This window comes from Daphnia pulex, chromosome 5, assembly GCF_021134715.1.
Source record: "Daphnia pulex isolate KAP4 chromosome 5, ASM2113471v1".
In the NCBI taxonomy this organism is placed as follows: domain Eukaryota; kingdom Metazoa; phylum Arthropoda; class Branchiopoda; order Diplostraca; family Daphniidae; genus Daphnia; species Daphnia pulex.
This window is the reverse complement of record NC_060021.1, coordinates 6,237,739-6,256,320: the sequence shown is the minus strand read 5'-3', so window position 1 is coordinate 6,256,320 and position 18,582 is coordinate 6,237,739. Positions and strand designations below refer to the sequence as shown.

Sequence of the window (18,582 nt, the reverse complement as noted above, 5' to 3'; positions counted from 1 at the left end):
CAGGCTTAAAATAGGATCGGGCCGTACCTGAAGCTTCTTCTCTTCGAGCCAAGACCGAACTTGTTGCAATTGATCGGTCAAGTTGGACAGCGTGGTCCGCACCAACTGTTGCTCGTGTTCATCTCGTGTCCGCTGGCAAATGAGTTGGCCGTGGCGTGAAACCCGGTCCATTTGATCGGTAATTAAACCGATTTCGCATTGAAGTTCCTGTAAAATGTATTACACAGCGCATTCAAAGAAGATGATGAATTATTCGAATTTCTCCCTTGTCGTCGGATCTGCAAAAAAATTCAAACCTGAAGGAATTCCTTGAGAGTTTGCGGTTCGAGATTGCGATCTTGAACACGCCCCTCGGCCTGGCATATCCAACTTTGGACTTGCTCAACGTCACGGTGGTACTCGTAGCGGACGGTGCGCGCCCTCTTGGCTTCATTATCTTTTTCTTCCATGGCGGCTAGGACTTTCTCGCTCAGCAATTCCAAAATAGCAACGTGCTTGTCCACTTCGGCCGGCTTGGCCTGATCCAGCTGAGCAAATCGCTGCGACGCCGCTAGTGCCAAAGCACGAACACCTTCTTTGCAGCTAAGCGACCGTTCGCGCAAGCTCTGCCACGCCAAATATAAAAATACCAAACACACACACAATCAAATATGGAAGCACTGGAAACGCGTTTTGGCAGAGAGAAGAACAATCAAACGATGAACTCCGATGCAGCACAGCAATTTTTCAAGTCTTTCTCAAGTCGATTAAACGTGATTAACTTTTAATGAGCGAAATAAGAAATGGCAACGTTCAATGTGAGGGGGCAGGGAACAGTCAATCGATAAAGGCGACTATGGCATCCACCATTCCCCAGCAATAAAAGAGAAAAAAATGGACAAAACGCTCCCAGTCTTTTTGTGCAATTCCCGACACGCGTTAGAAGTTGTACTCTACAACAAAAAGGAGGTCGACAATCAATAGGTCAATAAGAATGGAGAGCATCAAAGACCTCAAAGTCCTTGTAGAGCGAATGCTGCGACGGTTGGACGCAGACTGAGTGAACCCTTTTCGAGATGGAGGCAAGAGGCGTGAATATTAAAAATAATTAAAAAAAAAGACGTCGACCGGATGTGCAAAAGTTTTTAGTCCAAACAACAAGGATGAAGACTTGAGAGCACAAAAAAAAGGAGCCTGTCTTCTTGTTTTACTGTCAGTCTTTTTTTTTTTGGAAGAGCCACACCAAGACAAATCCAGCTGGAGCAGGGTCACGTTGAGCCTAACAGCTCCGTCGAATCGTATCGTCGAATTGGGACAGACTCCCGCGCTGCATGGACATTTTAAAAACTCGTATCGCTTCTTCTGACGCAATGTCGCGCATGCGAACAGCCAAGATGCAGTCGGGACTATTTTCGACGAATAGGAAAACGAATGAGAGGAAAAAAACAAATTCCAGTCGGGAGCGAGAACTAACAAAACAACAAAAACAAAAGACGGGCCTCTTTCTTTCCACCGAGTGTATCACTAGTGCCAGCTCAGTTTCTATTTTCTATATCGGCGCGACGAGAGAGGCGAGTCGGAGAGTTTTTCCAGTGAAATCCGAGACAGCAGCAGACGCCCGTCGTCATGACGCTACTCTATTGGATCTCTCAGACTTTTCTTCCTGTCACTCTCTTATGCTTCATAGCGTTACGCCTGATCGCCACAACTCGACGAAGACGAAGCAAAATGATACCGAAAATCGAATGGAATTTGTCGGAATGGTTTTGTCGCTAGCTGGGTCACAAACTCAAAGCAACAATGCTGAACTCCTAAAACGACCTAAAACGGCCAGCCTTTGATTTGTAACATTCTTTTGTCAATCTAAATTCCCCGGGTGGCATTACGGTATTGGTTTTTTTTTCTGGCCCACCGCAATGAAACTCGCTCAAATCAAAGTCGGCGTGGGATACATCAACATATGTCGCTATCACCAATGACAAGATTTCGTTGGAACGCAAGAATGAATGGGGGAAAAGAAAAGTGTCGTGGGTTCAACTCACCGCCAGTTCCTGATCCACGCGCTCGACTTGGCTGCTGAACGCGTCGAAATCGGTGATCTCGGCCAGCAGACTCTCAAGGCCTGTCTGCACCTGGTTCATGCTGTCCAGCACGGCGTCGAAATAATTGGCTTCCTCGGCGACGCGACGCAGACGGGATTGAATCGTTTCCAATAAACTGTAATGGTGTAACAAAGAAAGAAAGAATCATTAAAATCATTTAAATACATCAGCAAGTCTTTTTCTTCTAATCATTGACAACGCGGAAAGCAACCGGACTTCTTTTCCAGTAATTCTCTAAATTGGATACCGGAGAAGAAAAAGTCGCTGTTTCCTGTTTCTGGTTCTATATTGAGGTCGTCAAATGGTGGAAAACCAAAAGAATGAGATTCGACTGACGACATTCTTGACTTTTCCTGTCATTTCCACGCGCAATGGCTTGACGACATTGGCCCTGGGTTGAATACAACCAAGAGGACACGGCGGAGATAAATTTCCCCACCACGTCGGTCTATTTACGGCATCTCGGCCTCCCGCCATCAAGTATTGCGTACAAGTTTCAGCTTCACGTGGCGCCTCTCAAAGTCTGTTCTAATAATAGCTATATGCGTCTAGAAGGCAGTAAACGAAGCTACTGCGCGTCGCGGCTGCTGCCGTGCCGTGCGTCACGTGCCAATGATTCCATTCCCTACTCCCAACCGACAGACGGACACACATCATGCTTTTCTTGTTAAAATCAACCAACAAGTATTGACGGACAACTAGATCAACGCATCTCACATTTTAAACAGAATCGCCACCTGGCAAACTAAATAACGAATAATCTATAAATAATCTCTAGTTTTTCACGAAATTCTTCTTCAATGAGCTCACATTATATAATGCACAGCCGGAGAAGACATTCGAAAATGTCTGGGGAGTCGAGTTATAAGTGGACGGACCCAACACCAAGGAAATTGTCATTCTTCGAATCGTCCATGAATTTCAAGACTGCGGTAGTACGTGTCTGTCTGTTCACCCTACACCTGGCACCACATTGATCACTCGGTTGTTTTTCGTTCCGAGAGTTCTCGACGAAAGACGAATAAACATAGCCCAACCCTACAAGAAATCGTTTACCTTCCTCGCACGTTTCTGCGCTCGAGCACGGACGCCATCGTTGGCAAAAACGCAACAACTGCGGCAGTTAAAAAAAGGAATTGGCTTTGATGGAACTTACTATGAGTGGCGGTCTGCCAAAGCGGTGAGATCGCCTTGAATAGATAGAGAAGTCACTTCACAAGCGCTGATGTAATCCAGGACATCTTTGGCCAGGTCGTTAACTTCTTTTAATTGAGGTTTCAGCCCGACGATGGTCGACTCAAATTCCTAATCACACGTAAATAAAATTAATTTAAATCTCACTTAATTCAACAATGGCACACCAATAATAAGTATTAGGCCTCTCCCAATTTTTACAAGTCTGAAAACGCGTTCACACTTGGACAAGCCAAATTTAACACCCAAAATAGAACAAAAAATGTGCAAAGTACTCAAAACATAAATGTTGTGACGTTAAGATAAGCAAGCGACTGGAACATCTGGAACGATTGATGAAAACAAAAGTCCACGACGGTCAAGTGCATTGTTCATTTAACGACAGGCTTGTGTGTGGAAAACTGCCAAAGAAAGAGGTTAAATAAATAAACTGACCTGTAAACTTCGTCGCGCTTCTTCCAAGGCACTACGTGATCGACCCTCCATATCCAAACGGTGAACGAATTCCTCCAGGCCGGTCAAATTGACTCCAAGGGCGCGAGATTTGGATATCAAAAGCTAGTAGGACAAAAAAAAACCGATGGATATAATTAACAGTTCAATTGGAAATCGTTGGATTCCATCCAAATCAATTTAAATAATTAGGTCAACGCACCTCCCACGTGTCTACCAAATCGTTGAGATCACTGCATCTCACCATCAGACCGTCTTGAATGTCACGCCAATCTTTCGCCACAGTCGAATAGCTTTCCTGTATCGTCTGGCGGCTGGCGACATCCGCACGCTGCTCCACTTTCTTGACCTTATCTTGCAAGGTTTTCAGCTTCGCCTGTTCCGTCTGTTGAAGCGAATGATTGAAATTCTCGTTTAAAGACTTAGTCAGGATCTAAGAATTTCAGTGAGTAAGAAATTTACTTGGAGGACGACCAGTTTGGTCTCGAGGGAAGCAATCAGATTCTTCAACGCTGGAATGTTAGTAGCCGTCTCCTCTGTTGATTGAGTATTGGCAATTATGGCTTGTTTCACTTCCTCCAGCGATTTTTCGTATTCCTTGTAGGCTCGAGAATCCTTATCCAATTGATCTTGGCGATCGTTGGCCGCAGTAAGGCAATTCTTGATTGATTCAGTCAATGTATTGACCTCACTTTGCAGATCATTCTGTTGTGGCGTGTCGACTGATTGCAAAATATCATCGGCCGTCGTTTTGATGCTGTCAAGCAAGGACTGGGGCGAAATGCTTGCATTATCGAAATAAGCCTATTAAAAAAAATTAATTTGCAATCAATTAAAATTAAAATTCCCTTGAAATTTGAAAAAAAAAAATTACTTTGTGTTCACTCAGTTCCTTGTCAATATGTTCGAAATCGACGCCATTTGAAGGTGGCCTGAGACGAAGTCTGGCCTCATCCATCCAATTATTAAGACGCCGGATGATGCTCTCGTATTGTGAACGCAATGCCAACTGGTCCTTGAGATAATCACCTCTAGCAGCCAATTCCGTCGGGAGCGTGTCACGGAGAAAAGTGGCCTCACTGATACGTTCTTGAAGGTTTGAAGGAATCATGCTGTCCTGAGGAATGGACGAGAACACCGTCTCTGTGGCCACCAGAATACTTTTGACATCGCCAACAAGAACTCGGTGTTTGCTGCTTTCCTGTTCAACACTTTCAGCCGTCAACTGGAGCAACGGTCTGCATCGAATAACGGCTTCCTGTTCATGCATCTTATCCAACAATTCGTCAAGCTGCTCCGACAAGCGTTTGAATTCAGCAGCCGCGTTTTCGTGCTCACCACGACGCTGTTCGACAGCTCGTTTGAGTGCACTCAATTGATGTTTAAGGGACGTCAGCTGTTCGGTGATGGTATTGCGATCAGTTACGGATCCTTCAGCAGCAATTTGTTCTCCCTTGTCTTGGGCAGTGGCCAGTTGTCCCTCGCATTCTTGAATTTTGTAGATGACCTGTACGAAATATGTTCTTATCATTTAATTCTGACGGTTATTTGGGGAGAAATGAAACTTACATCTTCGTAGCGACGAATCTTTTCTTGTGCAGTCTTGCCACCTTTTTCAATATCCTGGACGACTTCATTGTATTTGGCAATGAATGTGGTGATTTCAGCAACTAATGCCATAAACTGCTGCCTGAGGAGGAGCAGATGACGAAGCTTCTTGATTTGACTTTCGATGGAAGCAATTAATTCGTCTTGTTGTTTCACAATCGACGCCAAATCGCCGCTGTTGCCAGTAGTGCGGTGCTGCAAATCCTCCATCTTTTCGCGATAAACTCGCAATTCCGCCAGTAGCAGCTCGTAGGAATTGAGCATGACTTGCGTGTCTTCTGGTCGGAATCCGATTGGCTTATTCAGTGCACGGACATCTTCTTGAATTTTGTTAAGGAATTCAATGCTTTCTTCAACTTTAACCGCAATTTCACGTTGCTGACTGACGTAAGACTGAAGTGTTCGGCTGCGCTCTTCAATTCCCGCGTTGATCCGGTTGTAGCCATCCAATAGACTCTGTAGATTACCTTGAATTTCCATTTGGTCCGCTTTATTTAACGAGCCTAAAATGAAGTCCTTGTGAGACACGGCAGCGTCTAATTTTTCTTTGACACCGCCAGCTTCTTGTAGCAGTCGATCGAACTGTAATAAAACAAATTTGCGTGTAAGAATTAAAAAAAAAAGGTTTCAAATAATATTTTTCTACGCTTGCCGTTTCTTAGCCAAAAAAAAAACATGAAGGTAAAACACTAATTTAGAATTATTCATAGGCTTCTGATTAAAAAATTGTACCAATATAATAAATAAAACAGGTATTTTCTCTCTTACCACCATGATGTGCTCGACCAAAATTTCAGGAGTTGTTGAATTTCGGATTTCAACAGCCAGATTGATGTCCGCTTGCTTGAACCAATATTGGCAGAATTCGATGATACCTTCGAGTTGTTTGCGTTGACGTGTAGCGTCCTCTAACTGAGATAACATCGCACTCAAATTTGCCAAAAGTTCTTCCAGTTGTTTGTCAATAGCTAATTCAACAAAATATCGCAATGTTACTTCAAATTTAAATACATTTCCATCAAAGAAAATTTACCTTGCGAAATCTCTTGCAACTCATTCTTTGAGTTTTCGTTGCAGGTTTTCAGAATGTTCTGAACTTGCTTCCTAAAATCATTCATCTCGTTGCTTTCAAAATCACTGACAGCTTGTTTCAAAGACTGAACCAATGGAAAAATAACATTTCAGTTTGTTTTCGCGGCAAAATTTAAATAATGAAAATATACCTTGAATTTTTCAGCGAGCTTTTCGGTAGCGGATGAAGTTAGTGGCAAAAGTTCGTAGCCTTGGCTCTGAACAACTAGCGCTGCCAATTTTCTCTGTGTGTCGTCCAATTGAGCCTCGAATTGTTGCCGGTCGCTGACTGCTTTGTCCAACTCTTGTTCGTAGGTTCGGACACCCTGGCAGAGAGTCCTATACTCACCAGCAAGACTTTTCAGTTCGGCTCTGAGCTGAGCTTGTTCCTCTGCATCCAAGTCAGACGCTATGCTAGAAACCCTAAGCTCCAAGTTCTCAATGACCAATTGCTGCATCTCTACTTCCTTGCAAAGACCCTGCGAATTAAAAGTTAAGTTTATACTTGCTCAAAATTCCCAGACGATATTTTAACTTGCCTTTGTTTGCTGAAGTTTCGTGTCAGCACTCTTGGCTCGGTATCCCAGTAATTCCTTGTCGCGGACTAATGTGGTCTTCTCGGACACCCACTGTCTGATTAGAGCGATGTCCATTGTGGCACTTTCAGCCCCTTGGTGGGTAGTTTGCAGCAAGTGAAGTTTTCTGTGCATGCGACGCTCGACGTCACCAAATCTTCTTTCGGCAACCTTCAGCTGCTCTTCGACTTGTTGCCCATCCAAAGTACTGAGAATTTCCGAAATTTCTTTGGCCTAAAAGCAAGGGAAAATACGTAATTTATTATCGCTGTTCAGTCTGAATCAACCGGCAACTTTCTGATTTTATTGTATACCTTGATAGAAAGGGTAGCCAATTTTGGCTTTCCTTGACATGTCTCTGCGGTCAGTTGTTCCATCAGAGTGACACGTTGAGCAATAATATTGCCACGTCCTTTGTCCGCATTCTCGGCTCTCTTAATCAGAGTGTCCAGCCATGTGAAGAAATCTTGCAGCATCATGCGATATTCTTCAACTAAATTCTGCATGTCCATTTTCTTGTCAAGTACTTGCGAAACCTGGATACGGTTAAATAGTAGAGATTTAAAATTAAAATCAAAATTACAAAAAAATTGAATTATTACCTCATCGTAGAGAACGTTGAGTTCATCGCGCAATTCTACGACGCATGGTATCGACTCGGGTGCAGAAGACATTAACTGCAGTTCCATTTCGTCCACGAGTCCTTGTTTCTCTGTGATGGCTTGCTTGGTGTCCATCAACTATTAAAAACCACAGTAAGTTTTTATCAACTGGAATATTGTTTACGGACCCACTTACCTGACTGATATCGTGTTGAGCTGCTTCGGGTCTTAGACGAGCCTTGCGCTGTTTCAAGTCATTGATTGTGCCCTTTAATTCAGTGGCCCATTGTAAAACTGCTTGTCTCCTGCGAGTGAAGTCGTCGAGATCGGTATTGACCGCTGTCAATGCGGTTATCCGAGAATGGACCTAAAAATATTTTTATTACAAAAGATTATTATTAGAAAATCAATTTAAAAGGCCCTTATGCCGAAACCGTGAATACATTCTCGAAAAGCTCACGAATCACGTTCCAAGTGCACAACAAGCAACAAAATTTGACTGACCTTTTCTTCCACTTTCTCCAATCGATTCATCAAATCTTTTTCTTCGACTAAATCCAACAATGCCCACATGCTGCCTATGGCCAGTGGTTCGTCCATTTTCTGAACGCGTGTTACACCATCCAACACATGCAACATTATTGTAAGGAACGTGCACAAATGCAAGACAAGAGGCGGTTAACAACGAACTTTCTACCATACAACATTAATGGTCTACAGATTGTTGAATATCGGAGTCTTACCTGGTCCAGGAAATCTTCTAATTTTGTACGAGCGTTCAACTCGTTTTCGGGAACTCTGTGAGGCAGTGGATCTTGAGGAGTGTTGGGCCGCGAGATGCAGGCCGCGGCAGCCTCACAGGCTTGGACAGCGAGAGCTAGACGGGTCTTTTCGATCTGGAGTTTGGCATGAGTAACCTATTCCGCAAAATTTGTATCTTTACTCTGCACAGACAACTTGATTAAGCAAATTAAATCACGCGTACCTTAATGTCGTCCAATTGTTTCTTACAATCCTCGATCGAAACGACGGAAGTGTCTAGTTGTTCAGCAATGTGTGGCTCCCATTCTTTGAGATTGTGCAAGATGCTCTCGATGATGGCCTCGTATTCTTGGAACTTGATGAGAGAATCATTGAGACGTTGCTGTAAAAGAAACAATTGCGATTTAGAAAACAAATAATTGAATTTTAAAAAATGTCAGTTGAAAAAATCCAAACCTTAATTTGAAGCGCCGTGTTCAAAAGTGCGTTGTAGCTGGATTGAACATTACCCAATTGCTTTTCAATTACGCACTTGATTCCCGGGTTAGAAGATGTGTAGCGAACAATCTGTCCCTGGCCTTTGCACCGGACGTCATCCATAGTACTTTGGTACGTATAGATTTCAGCAAGCAAATCCTGAAAAATAAATGGACAAAATCGTTAGTAAACGACGGGTATAATTCCCGCTAGATGGATAGGACAAAATACGTACGTTATGCTTCTTGGTTTGTTCTTCCGTCTGATCGCGAGTAGTAATGTACATGGAATTGTGAGCCATCAAATGGAAAGAAGTTTGCAGGATCCATTTCTCTGTATCTTGGAGTGCTTGATGATAAGCGTTGTATTCTTGAATTTCCTCTTCGAGACGTGAATGGTAATTCGCAGTGACGACAGACAATTTCCCCCACTTTTCGTGGAGTTGATCTACGACATTCACACAGCTTTGATCGTTGGCCCAGGTGGAGAGCTCACTGGCTTCACGTCGCAAGTGATCCAGATCCGCTTTCTTCCTTTCAAATTCCATTTGCTGACTCTTGAGTCGCTCCATGAGTGTTTTCATCTCACCGACTTCACCCTTTGACTGAGGGTAATCTGTCAGTTGCTGTTCGCTGTTTACCAACCATTGTTCCATACGAGTGCAGGCATCGCGGAATTCTTCCCACCGATTGATAGCGCCCTTCAGGTGAGAAAGTGTGCTATTGACGTCGATGTTCAATTGGTCCCAACTAGCCCGCAAAGTTGAAATTTCGGCTCTGAAACCTTTCTGTTGGTCGTCTGGACTGCTCTGTGGTCTGCTAGCACTCAGGGCTTTGGTAAACGAGTCCATCATACCGTTCATCAAATGCTGACCTTCTGTTAGGCGACTGGCAATAGAGCGGACGAGTTCGTACTTCTCCTTGGTGCTCGCTTCGTTGCCGCACTGGCCAGAACAATCTTGCACGGTGCCTTGAGCCCGTTCAAGCCAATTGGAGAACTCTTTCTTGGATGTGACGAAATCTGTGTGGTCTGTTCTCGTCTTCTCCAGACGGGACAACAGACTTTGAACATTTCCCATGACGGCAGTGAAACCAGCCTGGAGTTGCACAGTTTCTTCGCGGACGCGGCTGCAAGTGCTGAGCTCCATCAGGATCTCGCATCGGTCGTTCAAATCTTCTAGCCAGGACTTTTGACTCTCACCTTCTTTCAGCAACTCACGGCAGCGGGTAAGTCTAGGCTCGATAGCTTCTTCCGGTAGATTGCGAGCTGATTCTTCAACCCACTTGCCCTGGAATTCTGTCAGCCATTTCTTCATTCGCGTGAAGACGTCTTGGAAGTCAGACCAGGCCGAACAGCAATCAGAAAGAGACTTGAGCGTTTCATCCGAACAAGAGACAAGTGACTCCCATTCGTTTCGTAGCTGAGCAAGTTCCTGTTTGATCACTTCCTGTCCCTCGGTGCTGGAACCATTAATGACAACCTCACTGAGTTTGACTGCCTTGTCGACCAGTAGTTCACCAGCTGGGTAGGTTTGACGGAGTTCGCAACATTTCCGTTGCTTCTCTTCAACAGCATCACGTTCACCGTTAAAGTCACCGTACTGCTGGATATCGAGTCTTGTACGACGGATCCAATCGGCTGCATCCACGTAGCCTTGTTTGTATTCTTCATGCTGTTGGACCAGCTCTTCCATCGTGCTTATAGTCTTTTGAATTGTGGCTTTCAGTTGTTCATACCGTTCAATACTTGAGTCGTACTCTTCACGAGGTAGGTCCGGTTGAGCGGCCAATTTGTCTTGCAATCTTTGCAGAACATCCGCATGGGATAGGGCGTCATGAAGTAAAACTTTGTATTTCTCCAGAGCTGATTTTTTGTCACTCAAATCCGTAAGGCCTTCAGCTCCTTGGGCGTTGACGGGTGAAGGCACCTTGTCCATGATTTCCTGCAGCCAGTCGACAAACATTTGATGCGCTTTGTCGATATCTTCCAGAATCGATATGCGGGCGCTAAGTGATTCACGAGCTTCTTGTACATCGCGAGACAATTTATCGAATTCAGCGCGGATGACGTCTGTATTGTCCTGGATTTGTTGGGCCCCTGATTGTTCCGTATTTAGAATGACACGTTCCTTCAGTTCTTGGATGTAGCGGAGCTTATGATGGCCTTGTTCCAGTGATTGGCGGATGCATTTGATTTGATGCAGACGTCCCTTGAGTTCCGACAGGTTATCAGAGCCGCCGGTACCGCTGGATTCAACCACTTTTTCCTTGGTGCGCTCGATCCATTCCTGGCATTCCTGGAAGAGGGCACTGTGCTGTTGATGTTCCTGGAAGTGGACCTCAAGTCGGCGCATGATTTCTTTAGCCAGCGACAGCAGGGCGTTGTACTTTGTGGTGATGGAAGTAACTGCGTTGGAGACGCGTGAATCGGCGCAAGTTTCCAGCAGTTGCTGAGCGCGCATGTTCAGCCTGTCCAAATCTTTTTGCCAATCGAAGACGGCCTGCAAGTGATTCTGGAACTGTTCCAAAATGTCTCTCTTTTCAGGCAGCGTGTTCTGTAGTCGATTGAAAGTCTGTACAGTCCCTTCGGTCTGGGCAAGCCACTCGACGGCATCTTGGTACTGGTCTTCGTATTCGGTCCACTTGACTAATCTGAAATTTCCAAAATAATAAAATGTATTAGACGAATAAAGCAGCCAATAAAAATTAAGCGATTCTTACCCTGATTCGAGAGATTCTTTCAATTTGGCGAGGGCCTCACAGTAGTTGTCGAATTCTTCCTGCAAGAAGGCCACCTCTTCTTCGACAATGTCACGGTCTTCCTCGTCGCTAGCTTTGCAAGCAGCTTCGGCTTTTTCTAAAGCTGCTTCCAGCTTCTGTTGGCCTTCTGCCTTATCAGTCATCAATTTCGTGTTGACGTGAGTCACTTTACTGCTCAAAGATTCACGATCGCCCGTTGGTTCCGACAGTTTGTTGACCATCTCTTTGGCGGCTCTGAGCCAGTGCATGAACTCGTTGCCAGCATCGATGAATGACTGATGGACATCCATCACCTGTTTCTGTTTGGCGTAAATTTCGTGAGCTTGTCGACTCAGACTCTGGTATTTGTTGCTGATCTCGGTAGTGGTAGGGCTGCGATGAAGTAGATCGTCGGCTTTGGATGTGACTGATTCAATCATAGGCTCAAATGAGACAATGTCTTGGACAAAACTGCTGGTACGTCGCAATGTGGCCTGACGGGCACCTAGACTGAGAGTTCGCATTCCCGAGCCTGGATTGCTCTTCCGGCCCATGGAGACTTTCTGTTCGCAGACTTGTTGCAATTTAGCCTCCTTCTCGCTGATCCATTTTTTCAAATTGTTGCAAGACGAGGAATAATCTGCCCATTGAAGTAACGACGTCTCCAAAGCGACCTTGGTATTGGCCATTTTACGAACCAGCCTTTCCCAATCCTGTTGCAGACTTTTGAGTGTAGACTGAATTTCGTCACGGCCATCTGATCTGGTGTAACGGGCCACCTTTTCACCGAAATTGACAGTAGAGTGGACAAGAGTCTGTCCCTCTTCTTGTCGTTTGAGTAGATCCTGGATTTTATTCAGTTGCTCTTGAAGTTCTTCTTTGCTGCTCTCGCCTTCCACTTGGGCTTCGCTGCTGGTTTTAATAACACGACGGGCCTCTTCGATCCATTTATTCGCTTTAGCCAAAGTCTGGTCGTATTGTCGATGGTGTTCAACATTAGTTTCAATCTTGAGCATCACATCTTTCACCAGATTCTTCTCGACTTGGTAGCGTGAATTCAAATGGCGCAGTTGATTATTGACATAAGTGTCTAAATGGGAGGAGAGAAGACCAGCTGCCATTTCGTTAAACTTGTTGATTTGTTGTTCTCCCTTATCGAGTCGATCGACCAAGGCCTTAATTGCGGCAACTTGCTTTTCTTTCTCTTGCAAAGTCGATAGCAGAGCATTCTTTTGAGCCTTGATTTCAATATCTGTTTGCTGAATCCAGTCAGACAATCTTTCGTATTCCTCTTTATATTCACGCCATTGAATCACTGTGCGGGATAATTGATCTTTTTGAGACTGGACTTCCTTGAAGAAGAGGTCGAAACTTTCTTGAAGAGCGCGCACCTCGCTGCGGACGGTGTCTTGGCCAGTTGGCGCCGTTGTGGACAGCAACACTTGACTCTTGCGTTGCATATCTTCGACTTTCAGTTGACCCTGTGCCTGTTTGTTCAATAGACTCGTCAAATCTTTCACCGACTCTTCGATGGCCAATCGGTCACCCAAGGGACGATGTTTCATGACGGGCACTTTTTCGCGGGCGCGGCTGATCCAGTTCATCAAATCGTCGTAAGCTTCTTTATAGGCTTTGTGAGCACGGAACTCTTCGTCAGCTTTGGTTTTGGCGGTCTTGATCTGCTCGGCCAAACGTTGGAACTTCTCCAGGATCTGCTGAGCTTGAATTGCGGCTTGATTCTGCTGTCCACTGGCCATCATTTCAGCCGCCTTGCTCTTGAGGCTTTTGACTTCGATCCTTTCGCATTTGATCTTCTCTTCAAGATTTTTCAGACGTTCCAGTTGCGCCCGTTTCTCTGATAGCGTGTTCTGGAGCACAGTGTTCTCGGCCAGAGACGATTCAACATTTTCGACAATCTTGTTAAGTAGGTGAATTTGTTCCAGGAAACCAGCCCATTTGGACACTATCTCGTCCAAGTTGGCTTTAGTGTCCATCATTTTGGAGGCCAGCAGACCCCACTCCTCTTTCAGTCGGTCTACCGTGGCGTTAATGGAGTCATGGCCGGCTGGTGCCGTGTTGGCCAAAACCGCTTGAGCCAATTCAACCGTATTTTGCACTTTGGTAAATCCTTCCTCTTTGTACATCAACAAATCCTGAATTGTTGTCATCTTTTTGTCAAGATCCTGCTGCGATGATGCGCTCAGATCGGAACAATAGGCTAGCTTAGCTTTAACATTGGCCAGCCATCTGAAACAGTCTTCAAGCCGAGTGTGAAATTCCTGGTGAGTGTTGACATATTCTTGCCACTTGCCCGACAGTTCTTTGATACGGGACATGATTTGTTGGTATTTGGGGCCGAGTTCCAGAGTCTGAGATGACCGCGACTGAAGATTTTTGTACAATTGCTGGGATTTTTCCGTAACTTGGTCGATTTCCAACTCTTTGCTTCGAAGTTCGCTCTGCATGGTTTTCATCTGATCCAGTTGGCACTGTTTCTCCTCCAACGTGGCCTTCAGATCGATTGCGTGGAAACTGCCGTCCGCCTGTCGTAACCATTGCTGGCATTGATCCTTCAGGGATTCGTAGTCGCTCCATTGCTTCAATTTGCTCTCCAGCGACTCGATGGCTGACTGGAGCGTGCTAAGTAAGCTCTCCCACTCTTGCTGGGAGCAATCAATCTGCGAACGGATGTTACTCTGGCCAATTTCCGATGTTCCAGGCAACACTTTCTCGCCTAGAATCTGGATTTGTTTGATGCGTGACTCTTCCTCGGGCAGAGCAACTTGCAGGTTCTTGAGTCGTTCAACATTTGCGTGCAAGGTGATTCGCTCCAGTCGGTTGTCTCCCCACATGTCGATGGCTCCATGTGTTGCATCCAGCCATTCTTGAGCATCCATAACGGCTTTGCTGTACTGTTGATGGTCGCTCACAATTGCTTCATAGCGTTCCACGAACGACTGGGCCCGTTTCAGTAGCACCTGGTGTTTCTGGCTTGCCGATTCCACAAATTCGTCGACTTTATCGCGATCTTCTTTGAAGCCTCCTTCGGGTAGATAATGAGCTCTGTCACGGCAATCCAAAATGGCCTGTTGATGGGCCAGAACATCCTGTAGTAACGTCCGGTAAGTGCTGAGTTGAGCTCGTTTCTCATCCAGCGTAGCGTGCAACTTAATTTCGGACGGATGTTGCTGTTCGGTATCCGCAAGCCATTTCCGCAAAGTATCACTGGCCGATTCGAAACTTATCCATCTGTTGGAATACAACAAGTAAATTAAGTCCATCAAAGATTTTAATGGTTTTGCCGAAAAATTACCTGGAACGTTTGGCTTGGTGCTCGCGTTCTTTGCTAGCCACGTTGTCGTAAAAGCTCTCCATTGCGGTTTGCAGTTCCTGCATTTGAATTCTTACGGCTTCGCGACCCTCAACGGCTGTTGTGGCGTACAGTTTCTCGCCCATCTCTTGGACTCGATTGTACATTGAAGTGCCTTGCTGTTGCTCGGTTAGGATCTGCTCTAGGATTTTGATTTTCTGTTCAATGGTGCTCAAATCATCTTGTTCTCCGTCTCCGGAACAGGTTGTTGCAAATTTCTCTTGAGCAGCTGTTAGCCAGGAGGCACATTGATTGTATTTGTCCAGATAGAGCCTGTGGTCGCCGACAGCCTGTTCGCACTTTTTGAGGATCTCCTTGGCAGCCACTTGCATCGACTGGAATCGTGACGATATCTGCTGGACGTTGACGCTAATCCTCGTTTCGCCGGAGAGTTGCATCAAGTCGGATGAATCGTCGCTCATCTTGTCGATGTCGGACTCATTCCGTCCAATGCTGAACACGATAGCCTGTTGGTCGAACGGATTCATTAAAGAAAAAAGGGAATTAAAGAGTTAATCTTAATCGTTCATGTAATTGCGACCCATGTGGGACGCGAAAATTGTGTTCCTTTCGTTTCAAAGTCAAAGAAAAATACCGAAGGACTGTGTGTGTGTGTGTGTGTTTGTGATACAACCAGCGAATACACAAAGCTTTATCTGTTTGATGATTTTGTTTGGTTTAGCCAAGCAATAGAAGGAAATGAGAGAGAAAATGCAATAAAAGAGAGCCGAAACGGAAAACTCGTCATACGCAAAGTGGAAACGGAAATGAGAAAGCTAAAGAGCAGAGCAAATTTAATTATCATCGCCGTCAACAAGTGTAAATAGAGAAATAGAAATTAAAAAATAAATTCGATTGAAAGTTGTGCAGCCAGTTTGTACAACCAGCGATTATTAGTGCCCGTGAATAATAATATGATTCGACCTTTGTAAGTTCCACATGCATCAAGAGAAGAGGAGAGGGTGTTAATTCTTTGAAAGTGTTACAAAATAGATCAAGGTGGATTTAATATTAATGTTGATAATAATAATAAAAAATAAATAAAAGACCAAACGACAACAAAGAGAGCGAAAAATAAAAAGAAGAAAAAAATATTCAAAAACTGTATAATCGGCCACGAATGGCCCAACACGTTGTACGCCGCTTACTTGCTCTAGTTGGTCGGCAAGCGCTATGAATTCCTGGATTGCTCTAGATCGAGACTCTATCTGACGTGGAAGATCCTATATTACGAGAACATATAAAGTACGCGACAGGGCGTTAAATGAAATAGGCGGATTGTAGCACCAGATTTTAGAGCATGTCGACATGTTTTGTTTTGTTTAAATGAATTTTTTTTTTTGTTTTTTTTTTGTGGAGGGGCTGGACATATAGCAACGCGCTATGGCAGACAACACGGAACGGGCGGAGTTTAAATAGTAGATGAGCCGTGCATGACAACGAAAATGTCTTGTCCCCACGTTTAGAAAAATTGTCCTAGTCCACATCTTGTTGCAAACCAATACAATTTGTTTACCTGATACTTTTCCAGCTGTTCTTCCTTTTGTTCGAGCGTTGAACGGGGAATGTAATCTTTCAGCGATGTCTCCGTTTCAGAGAGCCACGTCAAAAGCCGATCGAATGTGCCCTCGTACTCGTTCCACTGCTGAAGCCGATCGTCCAGCGTATGTCGAACATCTTCCAGGCCGGTAACGTACTTTTCAAACTCGTATCTATGGAATTAATAAAATTTCATTACTGACTGAACTGGAAGTAGGGGGGAAAAAAATCTAGACATACTTTGCGTTAGATAGAGCTCGTTCCAAGGTTTCCTTGACGCGCGGAGATAAACGATCGGATATCTTGTCCAAATGAGCTCGAATGACGTCCAGATTGGCAGTGCCTTCATCTTTACCAATCATCATCTCCGAAATTTTGGAACAGCGCATCTTGAGTGCGTGTTTACTGCCTCCGTAATCTGAAAGTTATGTGTACATTATCAAATTACAAACAACTGCTACATATGCTATTTATTACCGGTGTTGGAATTGAGTTGGAGCCATGCTTGTTGTTGCCAATCACTCTGGGCTTTCTCCAGGTCGTGATGCTGCTGAAGAACGTCCAGAAGCCATTCAGAATTTAAAATAGATCCTTGCAATCCGTTTGTCAGGATCTCATAGCGATTTGTGATATCGTCGATGGTCCTCTGAACGTCTTGGCTTTCCTTGGGTTGGCCAACTGCCGAGCTAGGCAGGTCTTCAACCAGAGACCTGGCGCGCTCTTTAAGCGCTTCCACCTGTCTTTTGTGGGTCAAAACATCCTGCAGGAACGTTTTTTGCTTGAGAAGATGAGAGCGAATCTCTGGAAGTGATGCAGCTTGGAGTCCTGACTGGTCATTGGCGATGCATTTTTCCATGGTGTCCAGCCACACACTAATCTGAACAATTCCGTCTTGATAAGTAGACAGACGTTGAAGCTGTTGTTCCTGGCTCTTGTGCTGTTCACTTAGTCGTCGTTCCAACTCCTCCCAACGTATCCGCAAAAGCTTAAGATCCTGACGAATCTTCTCGCGACCAGCGGATGCAGTTTCGGGGAAAAGTCGCTCACCGGCTGAAGTCAGCGAGCCAAGGCGATGTGAAGCTTGCTCCTTTTCGGCCATCAAATTCTGGACACCGATGATAGTAGTACCGCCGGTTTCCGATTGATCCTTGAATTTCAACAACGACTCCAAAATGTCCTCCAATGAAGTGATCCAAGCGACCGTTTCGAAGAATTTCTCTTCATAAAGACGATGATCGTCAACGATTCCCTGCCACTTGGAGACGACTTCTTTGCTCTGGACGTGCAACTGTTGATATTTGCAACTGATTTGGCTGATCAATGGGCGAAGTCTCTCGACACCGCTCGACTGGAACAAGGCTGTGGCTTGATCTACAAAGGCATCAACTTCGGGCTCGTAGCCAGTGATGGTGTCACGTGCCACTTGGAAAATGGCTAGGTTAGCCTCTTTGTCAGGCAAAGTCACCTGTAGGGCCTGTTCACCAAAAGCAGTTTCTTGTTTACGCAACCACTGGTTGCAGGATTCCAGGCCTTCTTCAAATGATTGCCATCGTTGAAGGATTGATTCTTGGGTGCGTTTGGTTTCTTGCAGATTGGTCGATACAGTTTCTAATTCTTCCTGCAAACTGGCAACGGTCTTGGCCAGCAATTCACAACCGCGGGGCGAAGTGGATGCCACTACGGTCGAACACAGACACTGGATCTCTTCCAACTTGGAACGACCTTGCTCTTGTCTTCCTTGCAAATCTTCAAGAGCTTTGATTTTCTTCTTGGTTTCCGATTTTTCGCCGACCGTTTCCGACAAGCCTTGCACCTCGTCACGGAAACAGGTGATCCAATCCTGGAACGATTTGACCAAAGAACTGAGTTGCGTGTGGTCTTTGACGCAGGTTTCCAAACGATTCATCAACTCGTCTGATTTGCTGACGATGTTAACAAACAGTTGTCGAATAGAAGTGATGTAAACGCTGAGGGATTTGTCTTGAGTCTGATCGATCAGCTGTTGAGCTTTGCTGCAAACTGAATCAACCAGCGCTTGGTGGGCAATAATCTCCTATAAAATCAGGGAACAATTAAAAAATTATTGACTAGAAATGAATTTGGTTTTTAAAA

The 18,582-nt window shown here is 45.0% G+C and overlaps 1 protein-coding gene across 8 annotated transcripts in view; it reads right to left on the bottom strand.

The window, feature by feature from the left end:
• Positions 1-18,582, bottom strand: part of LOC124194749 (nesprin-1-like) — an 80,671-nt gene that overhangs the window by 32,471 nt on the left and 29,618 nt on the right. For 6 of the 8 annotated variants that reach the window (XM_046589081.1, XM_046589082.1, XM_046589084.1 and 3 more), the window contains 27 exons: positions 16,948-18,523; positions 16,711-16,888; positions 16,448-16,643; positions 16,080-16,154; positions 14,875-15,398; positions 11,544-14,810; positions 9,059-11,474; positions 8,803-8,982; positions 8,570-8,728; positions 8,328-8,501; positions 8,089-8,187; positions 7,781-7,951; positions 7,585-7,722; positions 7,297-7,518; positions 6,947-7,216; positions 6,560-6,886; positions 6,370-6,493; positions 6,105-6,304; positions 5,298-5,918; positions 4,603-5,235; positions 4,191-4,532; positions 3,931-4,113; positions 3,711-3,833; positions 3,238-3,386; positions 2,022-2,196; positions 297-605; positions 28-207 (listed from right to left, as the gene is read on the bottom strand). In XM_046589081.1, the coding sequence (XP_046445037.1) occupies positions 28-207; positions 297-605; positions 2,022-2,196; positions 3,238-3,386; positions 3,711-3,833; positions 3,931-4,113; positions 4,191-4,532; positions 4,603-5,235; positions 5,298-5,918; positions 6,105-6,304; positions 6,370-6,493; positions 6,560-6,886; positions 6,947-7,216; positions 7,297-7,518; positions 7,585-7,722; positions 7,781-7,951; positions 8,089-8,187; positions 8,328-8,501; positions 8,570-8,728; positions 8,803-8,982; positions 9,059-11,474; positions 11,544-14,810; positions 14,875-15,398; positions 16,080-16,154; positions 16,448-16,643; positions 16,711-16,888; positions 16,948-18,523 (13,011 nt within the window). The remainder of the gene's footprint in view (positions 1-27; positions 208-296; positions 606-2,021; positions 2,197-3,237; positions 3,387-3,710; positions 3,834-3,930; positions 4,114-4,190; positions 4,533-4,602; positions 5,236-5,297; positions 5,919-6,104; positions 6,305-6,369; positions 6,494-6,559; positions 6,887-6,946; positions 7,217-7,296; positions 7,519-7,584; positions 7,723-7,780; positions 7,952-8,088; positions 8,188-8,327; positions 8,502-8,569; positions 8,729-8,802; positions 8,983-9,058; positions 11,475-11,543; positions 14,811-14,874; positions 15,399-16,079; positions 16,155-16,447; positions 16,644-16,710; positions 16,889-16,947; positions 18,524-18,582) is intronic. The other 2 variants (XM_046589079.1, XM_046589078.1) reach the window with 2 other exon arrangements.